General features: G+C 48.7%; 1 protein-coding gene across 1 annotated transcript in view; it reads right to left on the reverse strand.

Moving 5' to 3' along the window:
* The window catches only part of LOC104537655 (CUB and sushi domain-containing protein 2-like), a gene marked incomplete at both ends in the record, with an annotated part of 85,281 nt that overhangs the window by 40,735 nt on the left and 20,730 nt on the right, over positions 1 to 23,816 (reverse strand). Inside the window, 3 exons of the mRNA XM_010180599.1 lie at positions 10,417 to 10,599; positions 18,981 to 19,093; positions 22,885 to 22,988. Of these exons, the coding sequence (XP_010178901.1) occupies positions 10,417 to 10,599; positions 18,981 to 19,093; positions 22,885 to 22,988 (400 nt within the window). The remainder of the gene's footprint in view (positions 1 to 10,416; positions 10,600 to 18,980; positions 19,094 to 22,884; positions 22,989 to 23,816) is intronic.

The following is a 23,816-nucleotide window of genomic DNA, read 5'->3' on the forward strand; positions in this document are numbered from 1 at the left end:
AGCAGGGGACTGGGTATTTTGCAGGTGAATTCTCCTGCGCGGCCCCGAGAGGAAGCCTACACCAGAATCGAACGTGTGACCGCAACCAGTGCAAAATGAAGTCAGCACTAAACAAGTCAACCTTAACAGCAGTGATGTCTTCCACTGCGGCCACAACTCGGCACAAGCAGCAAACCCCGAGGGATGAATCAACTCGGCTGTTGCAGACCCCTGGGCTCCTCTGCTGCTACCCTGACCCAAGGTTTTCAGTCTGAAGTACTGGGTGAGCTGCAGAGCAGCACAGACTCTTCAGGACTTGCTTAAAAAATCTGCATTTTCAGTTTCCCTTTCTGGTTGATAAATGCAATTTGCACCCATGCTCCTCAACAGATGTAAACACTGTGTTTAGACAAACTCCTCGCATTCAGACCAACTCCATCCTGTAGGAAATATTTATATGGTAAAGCAATAAATTGTCAACTCCTCTGAGGAGGAGCCGAGTCAATTTGCCTTCGTCCATCTCCTTGGGCAGCCGTTTATGTCTATGCCAAATACACCAAAAAATGGAGACTGATGCTTGGTTTTGGGCGAGGAACAGCCCAAAAACCTTCCCAAATTCCCCCAAGCACCAGGGGCTGGGGATGACTCAGGAAGAGCCCCTTTCCCATCACAAATAAATCACTGACTGCTGCTGGGCTGGCACGGCACCAAAGAGGCATCCAACTGAACTGCCATTCCCAGGAAAATAATTAAAACTAATCTTAAAATGAAGTTGGGGGGAAAAACACGTCTGAAAACCGTCTTCAGCTCCCCAGGGTTTTCGATATATACTGTATTTCAGCTGACAAGGTCCATCAATTTGAAAAAGCAAGGCTGTCTTCTCAGTGGTACCTACCCAGTGGTTTTGATATTTTGTGTATGGATCCTTTACTCATCTTTTTCCCCACCATCACCCCTGGTAAAACCCATTTACTTGGAACATACATCTCACTACCGCCTGGCAAAAGGACATCAGAGGATGAGGCTGGCTTTAGATTGGCATTTATAGAATTATTTGGTCCAGCGCTCACCCTCAACTGTTATTTTCCCTCTGTCTTCCCTCCATTCTTAATGGTTTCAGATCAAATAAGACGGACGTTACCGTGACATTATCAAGGCTATGAGCTCCACAATCTATTTCCTGCTCTCAGCAACAAAGAGAGCAGATTAAGGAGAAAACAAACTGCAAAATATCCTCAGGATTTGGGCTCTTTACAAGATGCTGAAATATCAAGGGATGCTGTCAAATAATTCTGTCAGCATAAGCTCGGTATCACCTGCCTAGGAACAGTAACTGAAAAGAAACGCGTTCACACACAGAGGAACATCTTGGCAGCAGAAACCTCTCACGGCAGCTAAGGCATCTCCTATAAATTTTTAAACCAGAAGTGGTAAATTAGCACTCACACAGGACCCACAGCACCGCGCAGGCAGCGGCAGAGGCGCATCGCTAGCGCGGTTATTACGGCACGGCACTGGTGGCTCGCTTCGGGAAATAACAACAGCACAGAACTTGCTGACAAAAGAGGGCAAAGCAGAGCGAGGGAAGGATTTAAAATTAACCTTTGTGGGAGAAAACAAAACGGCAGATTAAAAAGTTACAGACAAAAAAAGCCCCAAAGTCCCCGCTGCAGGGAAGTAAATTGACAGTTCTGGTTTTCCATGGAGGAAGCCGAGCCACAAAGCCACTGTCCCATGAGTCCATGGCCAAGCCCGTGGTGGGGTCTGGGGTCTTCTTTGTGCAGGGGGGCCTGGAGGGGCACATCCCACCCAGGGAGCAACGACTGATCCAGACGGTCTATTAACAGGATCCTGTGTCTGTGATATGAAGATTTTCTTCATCTCTACAAGCAGGAGAGGTTTTATTCTGCGTCAAAGGGGGTTTTGGGCTGGGGATGCACTGGGCAGAGCTGGCACTGGGATCCACGCAGTCTCCCTGCTCCTTCCAAAGCCTTTACTGGACCTCAGATGGAAGCAGGAGCTGTTTGACAACATCACAGTGAAACGTGCTATCAGATCTAAGATGATGGTGCCCAAAGAAGGTGGAGGACAAAGCATCCCCGAGGAGTGAGCAGACAGACGGACAGACACCAGCTCCGCTGCCTGCAGCCCGTCCATCTGCATCACCTGTGACTCTGAGGCCTCAAGCTGAGAGAGTGAAATTAATACTTCCTAAGTGTTTCCTCAAATGTTATGAGAGGACATTTCTTTACGCGCAGAGCATAGGTTAAAATTTATAATCCTATGCCGACCTTTGTCAATAGTTGTTATCACCGATCAAGTACTGCAAAAGCAGTAAGAAAAATCCCTTTATTAAATCCAGCAGAATAAATCACAGCAAAGGTCAGTGGAAACACAGCATCTAACGAAGCCAGTGAGACCCATGTCGTGAGTACAAGACATTTATTCCAGTCATCACAAACATTATCACCATTTCACATTCATTTAGAGCAGTAAAACAGCGAACAAACAGCTCATTGCTGCTTGTCCCAGCAAGTCGAATGGGACACAAAGGCTGCAGCACGAGGGCACTGCCCCTGCAGTCCCTTGGTGCGATGCTCACGGACACGGAGGCACCTGAAGGTTGATCCCGGCGCAGCCGTTCGTTTCTGTGCATCCAGCCAGGAGCAATTTCTGTGTTTGTCTGCTCAGCGTGAGCACAATTTGCTTCTCTTTTCTGCCTTCGAAGGAGCCTGCATCCCAGCAGACCTGGCTGCTCCTGCAAGGCAATGCCTGCTGGCCTGGATGCTCCATCTCTGCTCATCCCGCATGCAAAGCCAGGGCTGATCCGGGGACAGGGCACCTGCAACACACGGGAACGGGAAAGGCACCGGGTTCAGGGGCTGCAAACCACGCAGGGCATCGCTGTAATCACTTCAGTCTCCATGGAAACAACAAAAAATAATCCTGCCTTGGCTCTCAGCTTTTAGGTATCATTCCCACAGCCTCTGCTTGCCTGGGAGAGAGCTTGGAGACGGTAACGGATTTTCTGCCTTACTTTTTCTTTTCAAGAAGATCCCTCCTGCAGGCACAGCTTGCTGATGGACTGGAAAAACAGGAGCCCAGCAGGAGTGTGGTTAATAACCGGCATGCCTCACTCGGGGAAGCACACGTCCCAAATAGCTAACGGTGCCGCAAGCTCAGGGCACTGCTCAAGCTGTGCAGCAAAGCGCTTCACATCTTCTGTTTTCCTCTTTCTGTATCTGCTGTTTCAATAAACACATCTGCATCGCAACGCCTTTTCCTTCTTAAAACCCCGAGGCACCAACGGGGCAAGTGGGAGGAGAGGAGAAGGAGTCCAGAGCAAATATTAACAGGGAGAAGGGTTTTTACTGTATTGTGTTCTTCAGCGTGCTCTGATGGAGCGGCTGTCACTGCCAGCGTGCGGCTGACCGGCGGCGGCGAAGCAGGGATCTTAGCAAAAATGAAAAATAGCCAAGGTTTGGGTACCAGATCTTGAGGAAAATATCATCAGTGAACTCAAAATAGACTGTGGAGGGCCTCTGTGCTACAAGAGCAGCGCAGCTTTCATTTCCACCCACTCAAAACGGGAGCGGTGATTGGGTTACCGGGAATAAGAGAAGTTTCCTCAACTTGCTGGAAGGTGCCAATCCCCACCGGAGCAGCGCGGGGCTGCGCTGTCTGCCAGGCTTTCTGCTGCCATCTGCTATTCGGGAGCTGCTCCAAGGCTTCTGCACAGCGACGAGGTCCTTTTCTGTGCATCCCTGGTTATTTTAAGGGAATTTTCCCCTCCCCGCAGCCTCTCTTGGGAATTGATGGCAGCATCCACACAAAGACGGCAGTTCTTATTGTCGCTTTTTGGCCAAAGCCCCAAAGCAGTCCAGTGGTGATGTTCTGAACCTTTCCCGGTGTGCTCCGTGGTGGTTTAGCAGAGCATCCTCTGCTGCAGTGCATTCGCGTCCTGCAGGCTGGAAGCTGTGACAGGATGGGACCACGGTGTTGGCACAGCGAGTGTGTGATGGATGGTGCTGTAACACCAAAAAGGACAAGGGACCCCCACAGAGTGACTGCAATCAGGGGGATGGCTGCACGTCCGAGCCACAGAAGGAGCCTTTTAAGATAAAACTCACCCACACTGACTCCACTGGGAAATTCAAGATGTCCCATTGGGGCTTTCTCAAACACCAACCCCTCATGTAAAGCATTAAACAAGGTGGCTGCGAGGGAACTTCTCTGCAGATCAGGTTGAAGATGGCAAAATAACATATAACACATTCCCGTTTTCTGGATATAGCAACAGGGGAAGGGGATGGAGACAGCCTCCTCGCCCAATAAAAGCAGTAAGTGTCATTTCAGATCCAGAGGCACGTAAAGAGAAGCAACCCTCATCACACTGAGCGCTCGCTGTCAGGGATACGGACAGATGCCTTGGCACAGGACAGCTCATTTACAGCAGCTCGAAACCCTACCAGGGTAACAGCTCCACTGATTCAATCAGTGAAATAACAAGCGTGGAAACAACTCAACAAACTGCATCCTCACATCAGCACCGAGAGCGCAGCCGGGAGCATCCCTGGGAGCTGCACACACAGCGACGTGGCCAACGTCTCCACAGAGTTCCCTGCACCCCAGCTCTCCCCTAATGCGGGTTCTCAGTGGGAGCATCCCTGCCCACATCTGCCCCATCACCACCACGGCCTCGTCTCGCACCCTTTATCCCCATCACCGACACCTCCTCGCTGAACCCAGGTGACTGCACCAGCACCCCAAGCCCTTAACCTGTTAGAAACCAAGAGCAGCAGCGTATGGGAGGAGACTGCATCTTTGGGCTCTACAACTGCCAGACAGAACTCACTGAGGAGTAACACGGAGGACATGAACCATCCTCAGATACGGACACCAAGGGGAATTTGGCAACTCCGTTCACAAGCAGCACGCTGGAAGATGCACAGCTCATTTGAGACAACGCTCAAGCAAGAGCAGAAGGGGTGGGTTAAGCAGCCCCCTTGCAAAGTCACAGAATGGAAAATTTTCGTGTAGGTTACATCAGGAAAAAAATGCCCGGGCAGTTTGGGGAGGTCAATTATAACTCAATGCATTGTCATTAAGAAAGTGCTTAAGTGCATTCCTATTAAGCACATATGTCTGCTTAAGCCAACATTTAAAATCTCAGTGCTGCAATGCAGAACAAGGGCTTTGAGGGAAAGTGCCCTGCTTAAAATTAAGAAGGGAACGGTCTTACACGGCTGCAACCGCGAAACAAGGCTGTTAACAAAAGCTACAAATCCCCCATGTACACAGAGATCATGGTAATCCTGCCTTCAGTTAATTTGCTTCCCTCACTGCCAGAGCAGGACCGGAGCCGGGGAAGCGGCTGCAGATCAGCAGCGTTTCAGCACCGCTCTGCTGCTCCGCGCCCAGCTCGGATCAAGGGTGAGCAGGAGGCGTCAACGGGTCCTGAAGGACGCTCAGGGGAACGAGCTCAGCCCCGAAGCGGCCTCAGAGGGGAAAGAGCCCATTTCTGGGCACATCTTCGGCTGCACAAACCCGGGATGCTTTGCAGAGGTCTTAGTTAACATCATCTGGTATTTAAGGTCAGCTACCGGTTTCTGTTCCCAATTCATCTAGCAGAGATAATCAGTGTTTCTCTGCCATTTTATCAAGAAAATCGTATCATCACGCTTCATAAAAGCATCAATTAAAAAAAACCCCACACATCAAACCAGCCCGGAAATAAAAATTAATAGAATCTCCACACCTCTTCCAAAATCCCCTACAAGCAACTGCATCTCCAAGCAGATAAACAAGCCCAATGTCAGCTAGAAAAGAAAAGCCGTGTACGGCAGAAGGGAGAGAGACAGTTTGTGAGTTAACATTGGCTGTTCCATCAGCACCGCGAAAAGTAACGGGAATTAGGAATAAAAGGAATAAAATGGAGAGCGCACAATGGACCAGGTTTCATCAGGAGAACGAGAGCCCATGCTGCAGTTCAGAGGTCTAAAAAACTCTCTCATAATGAAGTATTGATTCCTTTATAAGAAAGTCTTCTGGAATTTCCAGCTGCAGAAATATTGGGCAATAAAGGATCCTTCTGATCATCTTCTCTGTCCACCTCCTTAATACAGACTGCAAACCAATCCCTGCTTCCTATGGAGCTGCAGAAAGCAGCATCCGAGCTCAATTTAGGAATGTTTATGTCTGGAAAACCACTGCTGCCTTCAGTCGCCCGCTCCGAGCGTTAACTGCTCTCTCTGTTAAAAAGCGATTACTTTTTAAAAGGCAAACTATGCTTTTATCACTTAAAAGACACACTTTTCCCCAAATTACCCTTCGTAGAGAAAGCTCCATAGGTTGCTGTGAATAGCGGGCAGGAAAAGAAGAAAAGAAAAGAGAAAGAGAGAGGAAGGAAATAATGACCAATCGACAATTTAATTTAGAGCTAAATGAAAACCTTGTCAAATGATACGAAATCACACGGTTCTGTTCAGAGCATTGCTGGGAAAACATCCACTGCACTCTGCACTTCCAGCTACTAAACCTGAGTGTTTGGACCAGGCACAGAAGAGGTTAAACACTCAGCTCAAACTAAAACCTGCAATCTTTCCAAAGAGGAGGGAAGATTATTCAGCAGGTATAACAGGCTGATATGGGACTAAGGAGTAATTACCACTAAGGAGAAGAGGGATTTTATTCTATTAAGGAAAAGCAGGTGTTCAAAAGACTGGAGAAATGCAGAATATCCTAATACCTCCGAAGAGGATGATGGTGTTTGTGCCATACACCTGCACAGAGTGATGGGGACTGTGCTGATCAACTACCAGAGCCACCCCAAACACAACACGCAGCAACGTGAAGGATTTCGGTGGTGAAATCCTGCTCCTTCTGGTCCAAGAGCCAATGCACCATTGCAGTGTGGATCTGCAGTGGTGGTGGGCACCGCGCTGCAGCTTCCTGGTGTTCCTGCACCCCCAAGCATTGGCGAGAAGAAACGGGCTGGGGTGAGGCTTCTAAGGTAGCACAAAGGGACAAAAGCAACATCTGCTCCAGAGCCAGAGGAACACACACGATTTAACATCATCTCGATTGGAAATGCTTTGGGAAATGCCTTCTGCTCTGTGTAGGGGAATGTTCTGCATGGCTACTGCTCTAAGCAGGTCTGCAATACAAGGAGAGTTTACAATAATACAGTAAAAATGTCACTGGAAATGAATGAAGACCCTAAAGCAAGACCAAGACCCCATAATGCCCATCAGATCAAGGAACAAAAAGTGTCTGGAGGAGTCCAGAAGTACTCGGAGAGCCCAACTCAAACAACAACCCCTCCATTTACACACACACACACACACACACACACACACTCTCCTTGTGGAGTTGCAGTCAAGCGACACCAAACAAATACCCAAGTTCAGTGCAGAAACCTCCAGCCCAGGTTTGCTTGGTGCACACGTACTGTTGTATTCCACCAGGTTTTATTTACTGCTAGGAAACGACGGGTCCAGAAAACTTCAAGTCTGCAAGTCTGAGAACAATGAACCAAACTTGTACCAGAAAATAAGCTGGTTTTTGGAAATGACTCTCCCAGAGCAACTGGCAGAGAGTTAAAACAAGGCAAAAACGTTGCTTTTATCCAGTGAGATGGTTACAAACGGCATGTATTGTTTTGGCACTTAGTGCCGTAATTATCTACCACATAGAAAGACGGCACTGCTTGGTGCAAGTCAACCACTCAGCTCAAGGAATGAGACGGCAGGAGTTGTGGGACAGGGCTGCAGGAGAAGGAGGAAGAGCAGGAGAAGGAGGAGGAGGAGGAAGAGGAGGAGAAGGAGGAGGAGGAGGAGGAGGAGGAGAAGGAGGAGGAGAAGGAGGAGGAGAAGGGAAGGGAAGCAGAGCTGCTGGGGAGGAAGAGCAAAGGACCTCAGCCTGACGTGCAGAAGCCGCCGGAGCACCACCCCTGCAGAGGGGATGCTGCCTCCTCCTTTCCTTGGCAAGGAAACAAACCTGGCGAAACCAATTCTGGTCGTAGAGAATGTTTTGTAGCAGAGCCTTCCCCTGCAATAGCTCACATAAAACCAGGTAATGAGTTTTCCCCTGCTATACACGAGTACGTTTAAACAGTCATTCCAACCATGTATTTGAAAGTTATGGCGCTACCGAAACGCCCTGCTCCCCAGCTACGTCTCTGCAGACTTTCATCACCGTTCTCACTGCAGTAACCCAACAACTCAGCAGCTCCTGCTACAGCTGCAATTATGGGCTGGATCTCTATTCATAAGCTTAATGATCTCCTCAGCCACAGGTAAGTGTAGACTTCAGTTTGAATATGATGTCCCTTATGAGATCCCACCATCGGAGCACTTCATCTAAGGAGCACGACGATTTCCCTCCAGTAACATTTATCTGCACGACATCTCCTGAGCCCATTTTGCTGCCCTCCAAGAAAAGCGAGCATCGCTCTGCACGGAAGCAATGGCTCGGGTTATGAGATATCATAACAGATATCACTTGACAGATATCGCTGTAACTTTGAAAATGCGAGTGTCAGAGCGAACAACAGGAACTACGAAGCTGACTCGAGCGCTGTGAGAAAGGGGTGTTCAGGATCCAGTCCTGACCCATACCCAGACCCCCACATCCGCGCTGTGAGCACAGTCGGATGGATGGTCGTGCTACCCCAGCCGGCTCCAGTGCTACAACAGCATTGGTTCAGGTACCTCAGCTCCTCAGAAACCACCCCAACACACACAGCAAGGCCAGGGACGCCCTGCTCACGAGGGGCTTTGCAGAAGACAAGCACTAAGAAGGCCTCGCAGAGTCTCTCAAGTGCCCTCTGTGCTCACCCCGGGTGGTTACGGGATGTGACGACAACCAAGAGGATGAAGATGGCAGCTGTGTTATCATGAAGGCACAGACAGTCACGAATTAGGAACCCGTCGCAATGAGCAGACGCATCACTCAAATGGTTCATGTTGCTTTGTCAACGGAGCCCCAGGAAATGAGCTCTCCACAATAAATCCTGTCTGCTCGTAAATCATCCGCTCAGGACAGCAGGATGCACCGTGCTGCTGGTTAATCTCCGCTTGCATTTGTCACGCGTTTGCAGCCAGAATCAGCAGCGCTGACGCGTTTGCATGTTCCAAGCAGCAGCACATACATCAGGTCACCTTATTTCCCCACCTCATGCCCAATACATGTCATGATCTCCCAATGTTTAGGGAGTTGTTACTAATCCCACTACAGATTTCATGCCGGTTTTGTCATGTAACCCCTTCTGATGCATGCACACTAATACCATGCTGCCTAGATTAAAAGCAGAGGAGTAAAGGTGTAGAAAGGGCTATGAAATACTTTTCCCACTACCTACACGTTGCTTTGTTGATCCATAAATACCCAAAGCTGGAGGGCCACAGAGAACGGAAGACAATGGAGTTATTTTAACTAAAAGATTCGTGTCTGTGCTATGCTTTGCATGGGCTGCTTGGCTGGGGTTGGATTTGATGCCCCTGGTCAGTATCTACCTACAAAAATAATCCTACTTTACAGAAACATCTCCTTTCTATACTAACTGTGATCCAATCCACTCACATACTCTGGGTTTACTCTCATTGCAAACTATCAGCAAGAACCTCAACCAAACCAGCACAAGGTCAAATTCATCTGAGCTTCTGGGAAACAAAAACCCGATGCTAGGCACAGAAATGGTAAAGAGAACCAGGAAAACGTCATTTTCCTCATTAGCATCTTGAACTGATTTGCTTATAGAGAAAACCACGTAGGAAGGGAGTCATGGCACCTGGAAAAGGCAAAATTCACAAAGCAGTTGTTTCCTTTCCCCAAATAGACATTCCCAAATGTTCAGAGCTTAAATTAGCGTCTGAAAAGAGAAGCGTTTACTTCAAACCGGTTTCCCACATAAATTGCCAGTGTAGGGCAATTGCACAGCTCCTGGAGAGCCCAGGACAGCTCTGAAGCATGAGGTTTGCTCCCCCCAGGCCGTGTGAACCCTCTGGATCAGCTCCTGCCACACCGAAAATGAGCATTTTGTACTGGGGCGTATAACAAAACCATACCCATTTACCTGCATGGTGAATACACACTTCTGAAAAGAACATTTCTGGTTTCTCTCTATCCCTTTGCCCCACACTTTTGCCCTCTGACCGTTCCTCAGTTTTCCTTTCCTATCTATTAGGTTGACTCTCCTACACCACAGTATGTGTTCAAAGGCACAGGCTTTAACATATCCAACTGACTAGAGATGAGACAAAGAAAAAGAGTCTGATTGTCACCAATCGGGGAAAACAGAGGTACTTCTGTGAGTTTTGGTCATGTCCAAATCTAACGCTGTACCCTGGTACCAAGCACAGAGCACACGCGCGGTGTTGACGTGACCCCCTCACCACACAGTGCCGGTGTTTTAGAGCCGTCTCCTCACTGACTTACACACACACACTGGTTTCTGAGCAGACCACTGGCTGCTCTTTTGGCAGGTAATGGTTTTCTGTCCCTTCAGCTCAAAGGCAGGCTGGCACTCGAACTTCAGACTGTCCCCGTGCCGAAACGTGGATCCTTCCCTCCTGCCGTAGGCCGGGATCCCGGGATCGCCGCAGCTCCCCTGGTCAATCTCTGAAAGAAAGGAAACACAAGTTGTGTGGGGAAGGCTCTGATGTTGAACTGGTGCGGCTTCCCAGCATCCCAGCAAAGCCATTGCATCCCGAGGGAGAGCCGGGCTCCTCCGCACCATCCCACTCTGGGGTCAGCAGTGGTGCAGAACGTGACCGAGATGGGTCCGTAACACAAACTGTACCACTTACAGCCCTAATGACCTCTCCTAACTGCTTCCTCGTCCTTACACTGTGATTAAATGTGTAATTAAATGAAAAATACAGCGATACACAAGGAGATCCCAACCTGCACCTGCTGCAAGGACCTGACAGACAGAAGAGGTGTCACATTTGGCACCGAGGATGCGCTGGGGGGTGTTTGTCCATCACTGCGTCTGCCGTCTCCCCCAATTCCTCCCCCATTTCCCTGCCTGGCCCCCGAGCAGAGCGCAGACACCTCTCTGCACAGAAACACATGGGTAATCACTCACTGCACGTGTGCTGGGACTCCAAGTGACACCATTTCCTGTTATCTCCTGCCCCGTACAACTCCATCCCCAAAGGGCCCCTGCTCCGTATCACCATTAACGACACAACCCCGCTCATCCCCTCCACATTCATCTCCACGCCACGTCCTCCAGCTTCCATCCCCATCATCTGTGATCAGCCTTGCTGTCTTTCCTCCCCGTTTTCAATTTCTTGCACCAAATTGGAAACTTCTTTTATGACATTTTCTTTACAGAGGAAAATCACATCAGCCGAGATCTGCATGACTCCATCTAATATTCCAATTTGGCTCGAGTAACAACAAGCGCCGCTTTATTATTCTGACTTCAGGGAACTCGGATACCGGTGTATTTTGAACAGAAGTCACAACAAGGCGCTGAGCTTCTGCTGCTGCTGCTTGCATCTTGCACTAAAAAGTCACTGCCAGGTAATGAAGCATCCCAAAAATAGTTTAACATAAATTAATATTAATATTAAAGTTTTTATTCAATCGGTTTCTTTTCATTTTTGCCTGGAAACAGTTGGCCAGGATTTACATAGCATGCTACAGACTTTGAAAATCCAAGTGTTGAAGATCTGTACCTGCAGATAAGGGACAAAGCCCACAGCAGTTCAGATACTGAAGTGGCACTGAACTGTACATCACCTTCCAAAAAAAGAAAAAGCAGGAGATAAATACTGCAAATCTCACAAAGAAAATTCAGCTTTAAACCCCAAGAAATAGCATCAAGATCAAAGGGGAGCATGAATATTTTAAACACGCATCACTGTGTCCTCTCAGAGACACGGGAAACCGATAACGCTCTCTGCTACAAGTCAGCAGCCCTTAAACATTAATTTTTGTTACTCCTTTCCCTCCCACACCCTGAACCCTCGCAGCACCGCGCTGGCAATGACAGCAGGGGCAGCTGTCCCGTGGTGCCTTTCACCCAGCTCCTGCTGTCCCCAATGCCTGCGACACTGGGTGCCCTGGGGACGGAGACGTTGAGTGTCCTCATACCAATATCTGGGCAGAATGAGGTGGATGCTAACGTGCGTCACTGCAGCCAGCTCCTAAAACATGAACAAAGTGCTAAGGCATCTCCCAGCCCACTGCCAGGGCCATGAGGAGCAGAAGCTCCAGCACTGCTCATGCTACTCCTCCCTTCCTTCCACCAAGGAGCACCAACACAGACACACAGCCACAGCCTGCCCCCTCCAGACCCCAGAGAGGGAGCCCCGGCCTCCGAAAACCCACGGGAGTTTTGCCATTGGGTTCAGCTTTAAAATCAGGTTCGGCTTTGCCATCAGGCTCAGCTTTGCCATTGGGTTCAACTTTGAAATCAGGTTCAGCTTTGAAATTGGGTTCAGCTTTGAAATCAGGCTCAGCTTTGCCATCAGGCTCAGCTTTGGCATCAGGCTCAGCTTTGCCACCAGGTTCAGCTTTGCCATCAGGTTCAGCTTTGCCATCGGGTTCAGCTTTGAAACCAGGTTCAGCTTTGAAATTAGGTTCAGCTTTGCCATCAGGCTCAGTTTTGGCATCAGGCTCAGCTTTGCCATTGGGTTCAGCTTTGAAATCAGGTTCAGCTTTGCCATCAGGCTCAGTTTTGGCACCAGGCTCCGCTTTGAAATCAGGTTCAGCTTTGCCATTGGGTTCAGCTTTGAAATCAGGTTCAGCTTTGCCATCAGGCTCAGTTTTGGCATCAGGCTCAGTTTTGGGATCAGGCTCAGTTTTGGCATCAGGCTCAGCTTTGCCATCAGGTTCAGCTTTGAAACTGGGTTCAGTTTGGTTTGCCATCAGGCTCAGCAAGGCCAAAATTTCCTCACCAACCCGAGGAGCCCCCCTCTCCGCAGGTATCGGTGGCTCTGCAGGGACAGTGGCCACGGGACGTCCCCCAAGGAGCCCCACAACGCAGCTCCAGCTGCTGCAGGAGGCAGAGGGAGCCACAAGTGCCCAGTGCATTCATTGCTTTGGTGAAATGAGGACGTGCTCAGAAGAAAGGCAGCCAAAAAATGAAAACCAACCCGCTTCTGCCCCTCTGCTGAGCAAGGGTGAAGGTAGCAGAGATGCTCGGGAGGCATCGCTTGAATGGGGTCCCCCTTGCTGGTGAGCCTGGGCACCCCTGTTCTGTCGCTGCATGAACCCACACAAATTCACAGCCAGAGGGAAACCAGGGGATGAAGAATGGGACAGAAATGAAGAATCAGTGCCTGGATTTTCCACTGTACACGCAATCTCCCGGTTAGCAGCTGGCAAGCAAAGCTGGCATATTTTATTACATCGGAGAGGTCAGAAAACGGAATTTCTGTCCTCAGAAAATCCCCTGGTTCCTACATTTCTTTTCATACGCAGTAAAATTCATGAAATATTTAAGCAGGGCAGAAATTCCCCCGCCCCCAAAAGATGAGCGACTCAGAAATATCAAAACATGTTGCCTCAACAAGACTGAAACATTTCTGCTGACGAATGTTTAAGTAAAAACCCCTTCCACATTAGAATAATAAAAGTCAGAACTAAACAAGAACATCTAAATCAAGTGTTTTGACATTATTGGAATGAAACAAGTTGAAGCGAATCTTTCACAGCTTCTCCATCAAATATTATATCATGCAGCTCAGATTTTGACAAACCGGCGTGTTCTCGCAGCGAGAAGTTTCGGCAGGAATTTCTCCCGAGCTGTTTGCGCTGTTGGGCTGCTGGCGGTGGGTGGGGAAGGTGAGTCCCGCTGCTCGGCGCGGGGGATGCAGCCCACGCTCCCCCAGTGACTCAGACACCGCGGGCACCCCAAAAACGAGGCCAGGCTTTTCCTGGGGCTCTGGGGGAATCTCTGCTCCTGCCTGACTCAGCTCTGGAGGAAAATGAGGATTTCTGGGAGCTGTCAAGCAAGCGCTGCAATAGCAAAACTGTGGTTTCTGGGAAAAAACAGCCACAGGATGGGGGTTTGTGAGCAGCTGGAGACCAAGCCGAGGGAAATCATAGAAACGTGACCTGGAGAGCCTCAAGAACACACTTAACCACACAAACTATTTCATGTATGAATTAACTTTGATTAAACTAATGAAAGCTACCAGGGTATCTGGAAGAACCAGGACCAGGGTATTTCTGTTGTTCTTTTCATTGATTCCAATGAGGAAAAAAGGATCTAAAGGTGAAAAAAAAAAGACTATGAGGAGAGGACAAAGATGATTTTCTGCCTATCTGTTCTGCATGTCTTTGCCACATCCTTCCCACCTAAACCCACCGCTGCAGGGCCAGTGCAGCCCTGAACCGAGCGGGCTCATTAAAACCCAGTGGCATCACATCAAACCGCTCCTGCTATGGTTTGTACGAGACTTAAATACCAGGAACGTGACCCCGGGAGCAGCTCGGGTCAGCACATCATAAGCTAAAAGCCTTCCTGGCTGTTGGCTCAGCAGTATTTCAGCGCCGGTGTTTTACGGTGCGAGTCAATACGTTTAATGGGAAAGCAGAGCAGGGCAGACGTAAACACTGAGCTTTCTGACAGGCTTCCATCATCAACAGCATTGCGAGGGGTGGGTAACGCAGAACCTAAAAACAATTACAGATATAAATGCAATCAAACTACCTGCGCGTTAGCTGGGCTCATCGGTGAAGTCTGAAAGCATTGCACTACTGAAAATCAAAGGCCAGGGAGCTTCGAGAGCAAACTCTGAACAGCAGCAGCAGCAGCACCAGCTCCAAGTAGGGGTATTTTTTCCCCCCAAGTATCAGGCAACTCAAGAAGTTGCTCTCAATTTGACACACACACACGTGTATGAACGCCTCCACGTGCAGCTTGCACGCAGGCGTCTATGCAGGGAGCTCAGTATTGATCTACATGGGAAAACCATGTGGAAACCCAGCGAGCTCATCCCACCAAACACCCTGGGCAGGGCCGATGCGATTAAAACCAGAAAGGTCAGCAGAGGAAATGTGCCGGCCCCGGCTCTGCAGAGCTCCTAAGCCTCTTAGCACCATGGGGCTAAGCTCCAGCTCGACAGCTAAGCTCCTTGGAGCCAAACACTGAGTCAGCACATCCACAACAATAAATATTGTTTAATCATCCCCTGCCTGCAGCACGCTGCTGGTTCGGGGCACAGACATTAGTCAGCTCTACCCAAAATACCGACAGAAACCCAAGCTACATTTGTGTGTGTGTGTCTGGTTTTAATTTTACATTATTATCTTATATTGGAAAATATTACTGCAAATGTAAGACTAAATTCAAATCTGGCTTTGTTCTATCTTTTCATGTTTTAACGTTTCTGCCATGATTTTATACTGTCAGTTTACTATTGCTTGTAGTGACCTCAAGCTTCTCAGTAACGGAAACACGTTGTTCCCCCACACCTCTCCTGTGAGAGATCCTCCAAGCATCTTCAGTCCACTGATGGGGATGAGATTACGGGAGCCTGAATCCTCTTCAACGAACCCTAAACTTCTCAAGACCTTTTGAAAACGCTACCTGAAGGAATTATTTCCACCCAACCATTACGAGGGATTGACCCGGGCACTTTCAAAGACCTCAGTGCCAGCATCAGGCACCAGCTCTAAGGTTTTATCATAAGTCGTCACCTGAGATTAAAGGACAGAGGGAGAGGATCAGCCCTGGCACCCCAGGAGGCTCTGAGCCCTCTCCCAAGTCAAGCACTAAATTGCAGCATCCATCAGCTCGCTGTAGTGTGAGGAAGGAAAGGCTTTTCCAGCAAAGTGGAGCTTAGTACAAATTTCTCCTGACAAGCACTGGATGTCCGCAAACATTGTTCACTATTATGAGCGAATGTCTGTTTTTAAACAGGATAAAAGCGGCTGCAGTTGAGACATTGGAGATTTAGAAGTAATCTTCATGAACATTAATGAGCCAGATCCTCAGCTGGCAAGGCCTGACACAGCCTAATTGAAAATCAATGCTGCCCACTGATTTACACCCGCCGAGCTTTTGTTCCAAACACATCCAATCTTGTGGCACGGATTTGGAAATACCTGAATCCAGACACCTTGGGTTTTGCACCCCCTTCCTGATGGAAACACTCCTTCTCTTTACTCACAAGTGAAGCAAAAGGATCTGGGTGGCTCCCCCTCTGCAGGAACCCTACATTAATGTTTATGTTTATATGTTGGTAAATATTTAAAGGGTGAGTGTCACGAGGATGGAGCCAGGCTCTTCTCGGGGACAAACAATGATAGGACAAGGGGTAACGGACAGAAACTGGAACACAGGAGGTTCCACTTCAATTGGAGAAGAAACTTCTTCTCAGTGAGGGTGACAGAGCCCTGGCCCAGGCTGCCCAGAGAGGTTGTGGAGTCTCCTTCTCTGCAGACATTCAAAACCCGCCTGGACGCCTTCCTGTGTAACCTCATCTGGTGTTCCTGCTCCGGCAGGGGGATTGGACTGGATGAGCTTTGGAGGTCCCTTCCAATCCCTGGCGTTCTGGGATTCTGTGATTCAAAACCTATGGCACATTGCACGCTTCTTTTCTGACAGGTCCTTGAATCCCAGCAGCAAGAAATCTCCTGGGTGTAACTGCTTCAGCACCAGCAACAGGTTTATGATTGCATTACACTTAAAAGGTACACTAAAACTCACACGTTTTGGGATCGATGGCTATTTAAACATACTCTATAAGCAATACACTGCCCTTCCAGTAAGCAGATTTTTGGTCTTGACTTCATATAGCTCCATTAGCTGTAATATTCCTCTCGCAATTAAGAAGCAGCGTGGCTATAAAACTGATACTGAAACTTGTTAGCAGGTTGCATATAATTTCGTAATGTATTTGGCAAGTGCTAATTGCCTCTTACTTAAATGTCTCTTGCTTTGTAACTCAAAGCGTTTGCAAAAACTGAGGAGTTTCATGGCCGTGGCTGATGGGAGGTCAGCTTAACCTCGAGGCAGCGCCAGCACGGGCCTGGGGCACGCAGCGTATTTGTCCATGCACAAATCCAGTTTGCAAGGTCGAGAAGCTGCTGTACAAAACCTGTAAAGACGCCCAGAAAAGGAGAAAAAATTTGAATGATGGGCAGAGAGCAGCCACTGCTTCTGACACTCGCCAAGGACAGAGAGTCCCCGGCGAAGGGTCAGCAGGGGACAGCAGAGCCAAACCAGGTCTTTTTCTTCTGCAGGAGGTTTTGGCCATAGAGGAGCACAGCAGGTAAAGCACATCTGACATCGGAGGCTCCCTGCACCAGGACTCCACGGCATGAATGATAACGGCGATCCCCAAACCGACTGGTGAGGGCACAGGGAGCAGGAGCAGCTCAGCCCTGCTATAGATCAAGCTCCCAATAACATCGACATGGGTCAGAGGAGGAAGAAGTCGAGCTCCTCATAGATCCAAAGTTCACAGAAGATGAACAATAGCGTGGGCAGGTCCCTACATCATGGGCTTTGCAACTTCATGTGCTGTGCTACAGTGTAAACAGCCGATTCATCAGTGTCTCTCTAATGACTTTTCTGCTGACCTGGCCCTGCAGTGCTGTGCTCCAGCATCACAACCTCGTCCCCTCCCAAGGCTCTGCTTGGCCATGCTGGCATTGAGTCCTGGGTTTGTGGCAGATCAGGTCCCCACAGGCTCTGAAGGGCTGGTACTGCAGCATCCATCAGCAGCGCGACCACGGGCAGGTCCTGCTCTGAACACGATGTGCCCCTTCCCTGAAACACGGCAAGTCCCAGCGACAAGAACAAGGGGAAACGGCACCAAGCTGTGCCAAGGGAGGTTCAGGTCAGAGATAAGGAGGAAGTTCTTTACTGAGAGGGTCATCAGGAGCGGGAACAGGCTGCCCAGGGAGGTGGTGGAGTCACCATCCCTGGATGTGTTTAAGGAGCGGGTAGATGAGGTACTTAAGGATATGGTTTAGGGGGTAGACAGGAGCGGTTGGACGTGATGATCTCAGAGGGCTTTTCCAACCGAGCGATTCTGTGATTCTGTGACACCTCCAAAACTGAATGAATGCTCATGTGCATTTAGAGCCCTTGAAAGACTCAACTGTAACTGCTGATGGCAGGGGGAGCTGCTGGTGCTCAGCGTTTCAGGAGCAGCCTCCATGTATAGGCAATGATGTGTGTGCCTACTTTTAAGCATCAGAGCCTAATGAGTAAGCCATCCCTGCTATCAGCAAGTCATAGAGAAAACTGAAAGGCATTTGAGTGCCCTGAAAAGAGATTCAAGATGACAACAGTACCAAAACGAAGCTGACATCGACGTGGAAGCCTTTCTGTGGGTCTGTGCTCTGGGGTGGGGATGGAGGGCACCGTCCTCAGAGCAGCGCTGGCCGAGGAAGCCAAGGACCCGAGGTGCTCACAGTGGATACGGACACACACGAGACGGAGATTGCTGGGAAAATCTAAAACCAACTCAAACTGGGAATCCAAGAAAAGCTTCACCCAGAATCACCAGTCACTTACACCAGTTAGAAGGAACACTTTCCCATCACCCTTTCTCTAACTTTGCAAGTATCTACAGCATCAGTGAACACAGAGGCTCACAACCAAATTCATCGTTCACCTACTGCACGTCATGAGTCTCTACTGAAAAACCCCAGCATTAACTTTTAGTTCATTTGCAACACTCCAGACCGAAGTTTAAAGCAGCTGACACCACCAATCTACTGGAACCACCCATTACTTGATCTCATCTCCTCCCGCAGACACAGTCTGTTGCTTCTGCCATCACCTGAAATTCCCCAACTTTTCCAACAAAGCAGAAGAAATGGCAATGAAACACTACCCACCCAGTCTGCTTTCATGGAAAAGAAACCAGGAAAGCTGCTCTTATAGGAGCAAAACTCCAGTTTTATATAAAAAATCTGCAGAGCTTCAATATATTTCGAGAAGCTTCTTTCTCGCATGCAACTGTACCCATCCTATCTCCTTATGCTTTTCAAAAAAGGTAAATTCTGAGGCACACTTGGATTACCTTCGTACGTCGCTTTGAATCCCAGCAAGTTGCTGACGCTGTCTGTCTGGAAGAGGAGCCACATCTGGTGCTGGGTGCTGACGATCAGATCCGGGACCGTGGTGCCCGTCAAGCTGCAAAAACACATCGGAACAAGTAAACAGCCTGTACGTCTCGGGTTCTCCCACCAAAATAAAGGCCACCTATACCTCTCCAGGAGCAGAAAACAGCGAGAGCAATGCCAACACAATTAAGAATAACCCCAAAACAGGACACTGTCCAAAACCCTGACCATTTTCAAGGCTCATGAGCCTCTCAGCGTGTTTCTGCTTGCTACCCAGTGAGTCTTCCCCCATAGTTGAGGGCCTGCAAGCTATTACCATCACCACTATAATAATTGCAATTTAGTGCCATTATTACAATATATTATCCACCGTCAACAGCAATCATTTCCTTTCTCACTGAAGCAAAACAGAAGCAAATAAAACTCCCAGAAGCCACACTGGTGGCTGAATCCTCTTAACTTTCAGCACGTTCTTGGCTACGTTTCTATCCTGACAGAGAAGTTTCCACAAGGAGCTCCAAAAAACCCCAAATCCTGTAAGGCAAAGGCACGAGCATCAGATTTGCTGAGTGCCCTGTGAGCCCTTGAATGGTGCCACCGTTGTCAGACTATTTCTGCTAAGGTATTATCTATGATGAATTTATAAATTACCTTAAGTGCAACTGCTGCAAGTGGATAGGTGGGGTTTTTTGGGTTTTTTAGTGTTTGCTTAAATCTAAACACATACATATGGATAGATGTGGCTTCTGCCCAGCACTGACCTCAAGTACAACAGCAGCACCTGAACGACTTCTTGATAAAATCGATCCCTGAGCTCTCAGGGCAGAATTATTGCAAACCAACCCTGTCAGGGAAGGAGCCCAGCGTGTTGGTACCATGCTGGGAATAAATGTGATGTACGACCTCCAGGCAGAATTGCTGCAATTCCCGGGTTCCTGGGCAGTTGGAGCCGGTACGGCTGATCCACCAGCTACTGCTCATTTAGGGTGAAGCCAAATAACTGCTCCAAGGGTTGTGCTACTTCTGCTTCCTTCCAACACCAGTTACTTGCTGGGTGTCAGATCCTTCCCAACAGCCTTACAGGTTGTCTATAGGACCAGCCATGCCATACACAGAACTCTCCTTCCCATCCCAGCAAGGTTCACCAGTCGCACAGCACCAGGGACCAGTAACACCCAGCACCAGTCCCTGCTCGAGCCTCGGCCATGGAACTGGGGACGTCTTCTTGCCTGAAACCACATCCACGTCTCCCAGGGCCATCAAAGCTCTCCCAGTTCCACCCCCGCCTTTGCTCTCTTATTGCTTTGACCTGCATCAGAAATGTTATCGATCCCAGGGTGCTGGTAAATTAAGAAGTAATCTAGCTTTAATGGCTGTTTTGCATGCAGGGAGTTTGATGAGGAGCACAGGAGCAGCGCTGTTGTTGATGCCGCTCAAGTTATTTCAGCCGCAGACAGGCAGGAATGGGGAACGCCAGGAGAAAAAACCTTCACAAGAAGGCGCTTCAGAGGTTTTTGCATGCTTTCCCAATTCCACTTTAACAAGCTGAATGATTGATTTGGGCGCTTGTTACTTTAGGGAATAAAATCTTCTCCGCAAGTCGGAAAGCTCAGTCTAACAATGTGCTGTGTTCACGAGATGCCTCTTTACAGGGCTGTGAGTGGCTCCTCAGCCCTCGTGCAGGACAGCGGCTGCTGCTTTGCCAGCCGAATGAAATGGACCCCTTGATCTGAAAGGCTGCAGTACTGAGTCCCTCTCCAATAGCCGAGAATAAATGAGGAGTAGTAAGAAAATTGGAGCTCCCATCTTTGACAGGGTTCACTTTCTGCATGCTGATTCCTCAAAAAAACCCTGTTCCTCGTATCCCATGGATGTCCAACCCGACACACGAATCCAGCAGCTAAGAGGGCAGCAACCGCTGAGAGGAGTCGTCCATGGACCTTCAACCACATCATTACAAATGGAGTATTTCTGTCTTCAGACTCTTCCACTTTTCAATAGTTTTCAACTTATCTTCCCAGATTATAAAGAAAAATAAATGAGTTTCCCTGTTAGGATTAGCATCAGTAATTTAACGGGAAGTTCTCTTGCACTGGGACAAGATGCCACACACTCCACCCTGCGCAACCTCAGATATTCCAGATTTGCCTTAGCAAGGTGCCGAGTAGCAAGAAATTGTGGAATGATTAAAATCAAATCCAGAAAAACCTTCATGGGCTTCAGACAAGCAAAACGGGGCGGAATGAGAAATCATTTCAGCAAGTTATTACACACGGTCCCCTGGCACTAATTTGCATGTTTTGGCCAATCGGCTGTGAAATGCTCTGTGACACTTTAATTACAAACCCCTTTGGCAATAATCACATTTTACACTTATATACATTGCTGGTTATAGAGTTCTTGACCTAAGTGTCACCAGCGTTCTGAAAAGAAACCTATAGGAAAGCGAACCTCAGAGAAACAGAGATTTTGGAAAGACAAGCAGTCATCAAGATAAGTGAAGATGGAGTGGGAGGCTGAATCGTGTGGAAAAACAAACGTGGAGGAGGAATTAGAAAACGCAATACGAAATACTCTCTACCAGTTGGAAAGCTTACAGCAGCTTTGCTAGAGTAGCTTTTGGAGAGCTCTTGGCTCCTGTACATTTTTGATTAGATAGAAAAGAAGGGAATCGATCAAACGAAGACACTGAGGCTGGATGCTGGTGGTCCTGGTTCCAACGCCCCATCCATCACCTCCAGTTTTCCTTCCCAAAGTCACGGCGGCTTTTCCCTGCTTCTGCTCCAGTGCATGGCCTTGCCAGTGCCCTTGAGATGCTCCAAATTCTGGCAGACACCAGTGGCTCCCATCTTCCCTTGCAGGAGGCAAGCGATCCCCCAGCACGGCACGAATTTGGGCTGCCCGAGGCGCTCAGGACCATGGGGGATGTCTGAGTGCTGGGACACGGAGCCCAGCACCCATGGGTGCTCAGAGCCGAGCTGAAATCAGGATGCTGAGGGCACCAGCAAACCTTTCCATGGGCACGGAGCCACTCACAATCTGCTCTGCTCACAGCACAGCACGGCTGTACCAGGGAAAGCGAGACACATTTCCTGAAGTACTCAAATGTGCAGCACCCCGAGGTCTGCAACAGGTTTTAAATTCGGGATTTCCATAAAAGCTACACAGTATTTTGCTGTAATGATCCGGAAAAGCTGCAGCAGAATCACTGTTTCTTCAGTAAAGAGGATTTGAATGATACACAATTAGAGTAATTACATTGCAATGATACACAAATGGGTTTCTCGCTGACCCTTCAGAAAAGGAACAGAGAGACTTGGCTGGAGGAAGGGCAAACATAAGGCATTAACACCAGCAGGTTAATGAGAACAAACAGCCCCCTGAAGGATGACCAAGGCTCACCCTTTTTTGGCTGTGGCGTTTTCTAGTGGCAGCTGTAAAAGATCCCAAATTACCCCTGTGCTACACAGGGATCCACTTCCACTGCAACCACTGCCTTAGCGGCACAAGAACGACAGCTCAAAGGATTCAGCCAGCTCCCAGATTCTGCCTGATTTTCATTTATTCCTGTATCTGAACTTCAATCCTGCTCACTCAGTGCACTCCCAGCCTCTATGGGCCCCGACAAGGGCAATTCATGGGAAGCAAAGAGGTTAAAGCCCTTCTGTGAGCCGAAGCGTGAGATAACACAATGAGGGAAGAGCCCACCAAGAGGAGTCAACCCCCAAGACAACCAACAGCCCATAAACCACCCTGTGAGTATGACAACAACCCCAGGACTCCCTCAAACGCATCAGCTACACCTTGCTGGGCAAAACTTCAGTGTGGGTTTCCAACAGGGACAAGGGACAGGCTACTTACACGTAAAGCACAGTTTTCTGGTCTCCGACTTGTCCTCCGTCGCCCACTGTCAGAGTGTCATATCCTCTCTCTAGTTCAAATTCTTCAAAGGTGAGTTTGATAACCTGGCAAAGATGCAGCACGTTAATACGAATCAACTGCCAAGGTAGCCAGCAGATCCTCTTGTCTTGTTTATTTATCTGTTTGTCTGTCGAGGAGCGATTTATAAGAGCATTAATATCTCCAGGACATCACCAAAGGTGACCGTCCTCGCTTTTTATAGCACTGTAGCACTCCTTTCCAGACAGATTGAGCTCTTACTGAAATTACCTCTCAGATTTTTCCGCTTTATCTATTGATTTCCCAGATGACTTTATTGATAAAGATAAGTGTGCTGGGATTTCTGCGTGCTTTCTTTCCTCTTTATTTTTTTTTTCACCAGGTACTGCTACCATTTCTCTCCTAAACCTGAGATTACGCTGATGGATCTGAACAGGCGCACAGGCGGCGTGTTCGGGTGCAAGCCCAAAGTCTTTCCTTTGCCCTACGTTGGTCAGAAAGTTGCCCTGGTTTTCAGGAGCTCCTGTCAGACCAAGGCAAGGCTTGACATGAATTATTGCTGGGGTAATAGCCTCAAGCTGTCTGCAAACGCAGCCATCATCACATCTGCCCACAGCTGTTTGCCTCCTGTGCTTTCTCCCCTGCTCTACCCCAACCTTCCACCCCTACGCGATTTATGCGGCCTCCGAGCATCGTTTAGGAGCAGAGGTCCCGTGAAGTCAAGAGGTTGTGATCTGAGTCTTTCTGCTGCTTTTCATCTCTCTCATTTTCAAATAATTGATAATTGCAGCGTGATTCAGGGGACAAAGATCCTTAATGCAGCCTGGGACAGGGTGACAACCGGAAAAGCTTTACAGAAAAAAAACAACGGGAACTTTGTTTCTTGGAGCTGC

Source organism: Mesitornis unicolor, unplaced genomic scaffold, assembly GCF_000695765.1.
Source record: "Mesitornis unicolor isolate BGI_N332 unplaced genomic scaffold, ASM69576v1 scaffold16823, whole genome shotgun sequence".
Lineage (NCBI taxonomy): Eukaryota > Metazoa > Chordata > Aves > Mesitornithiformes > Mesitornithidae > Mesitornis > Mesitornis unicolor.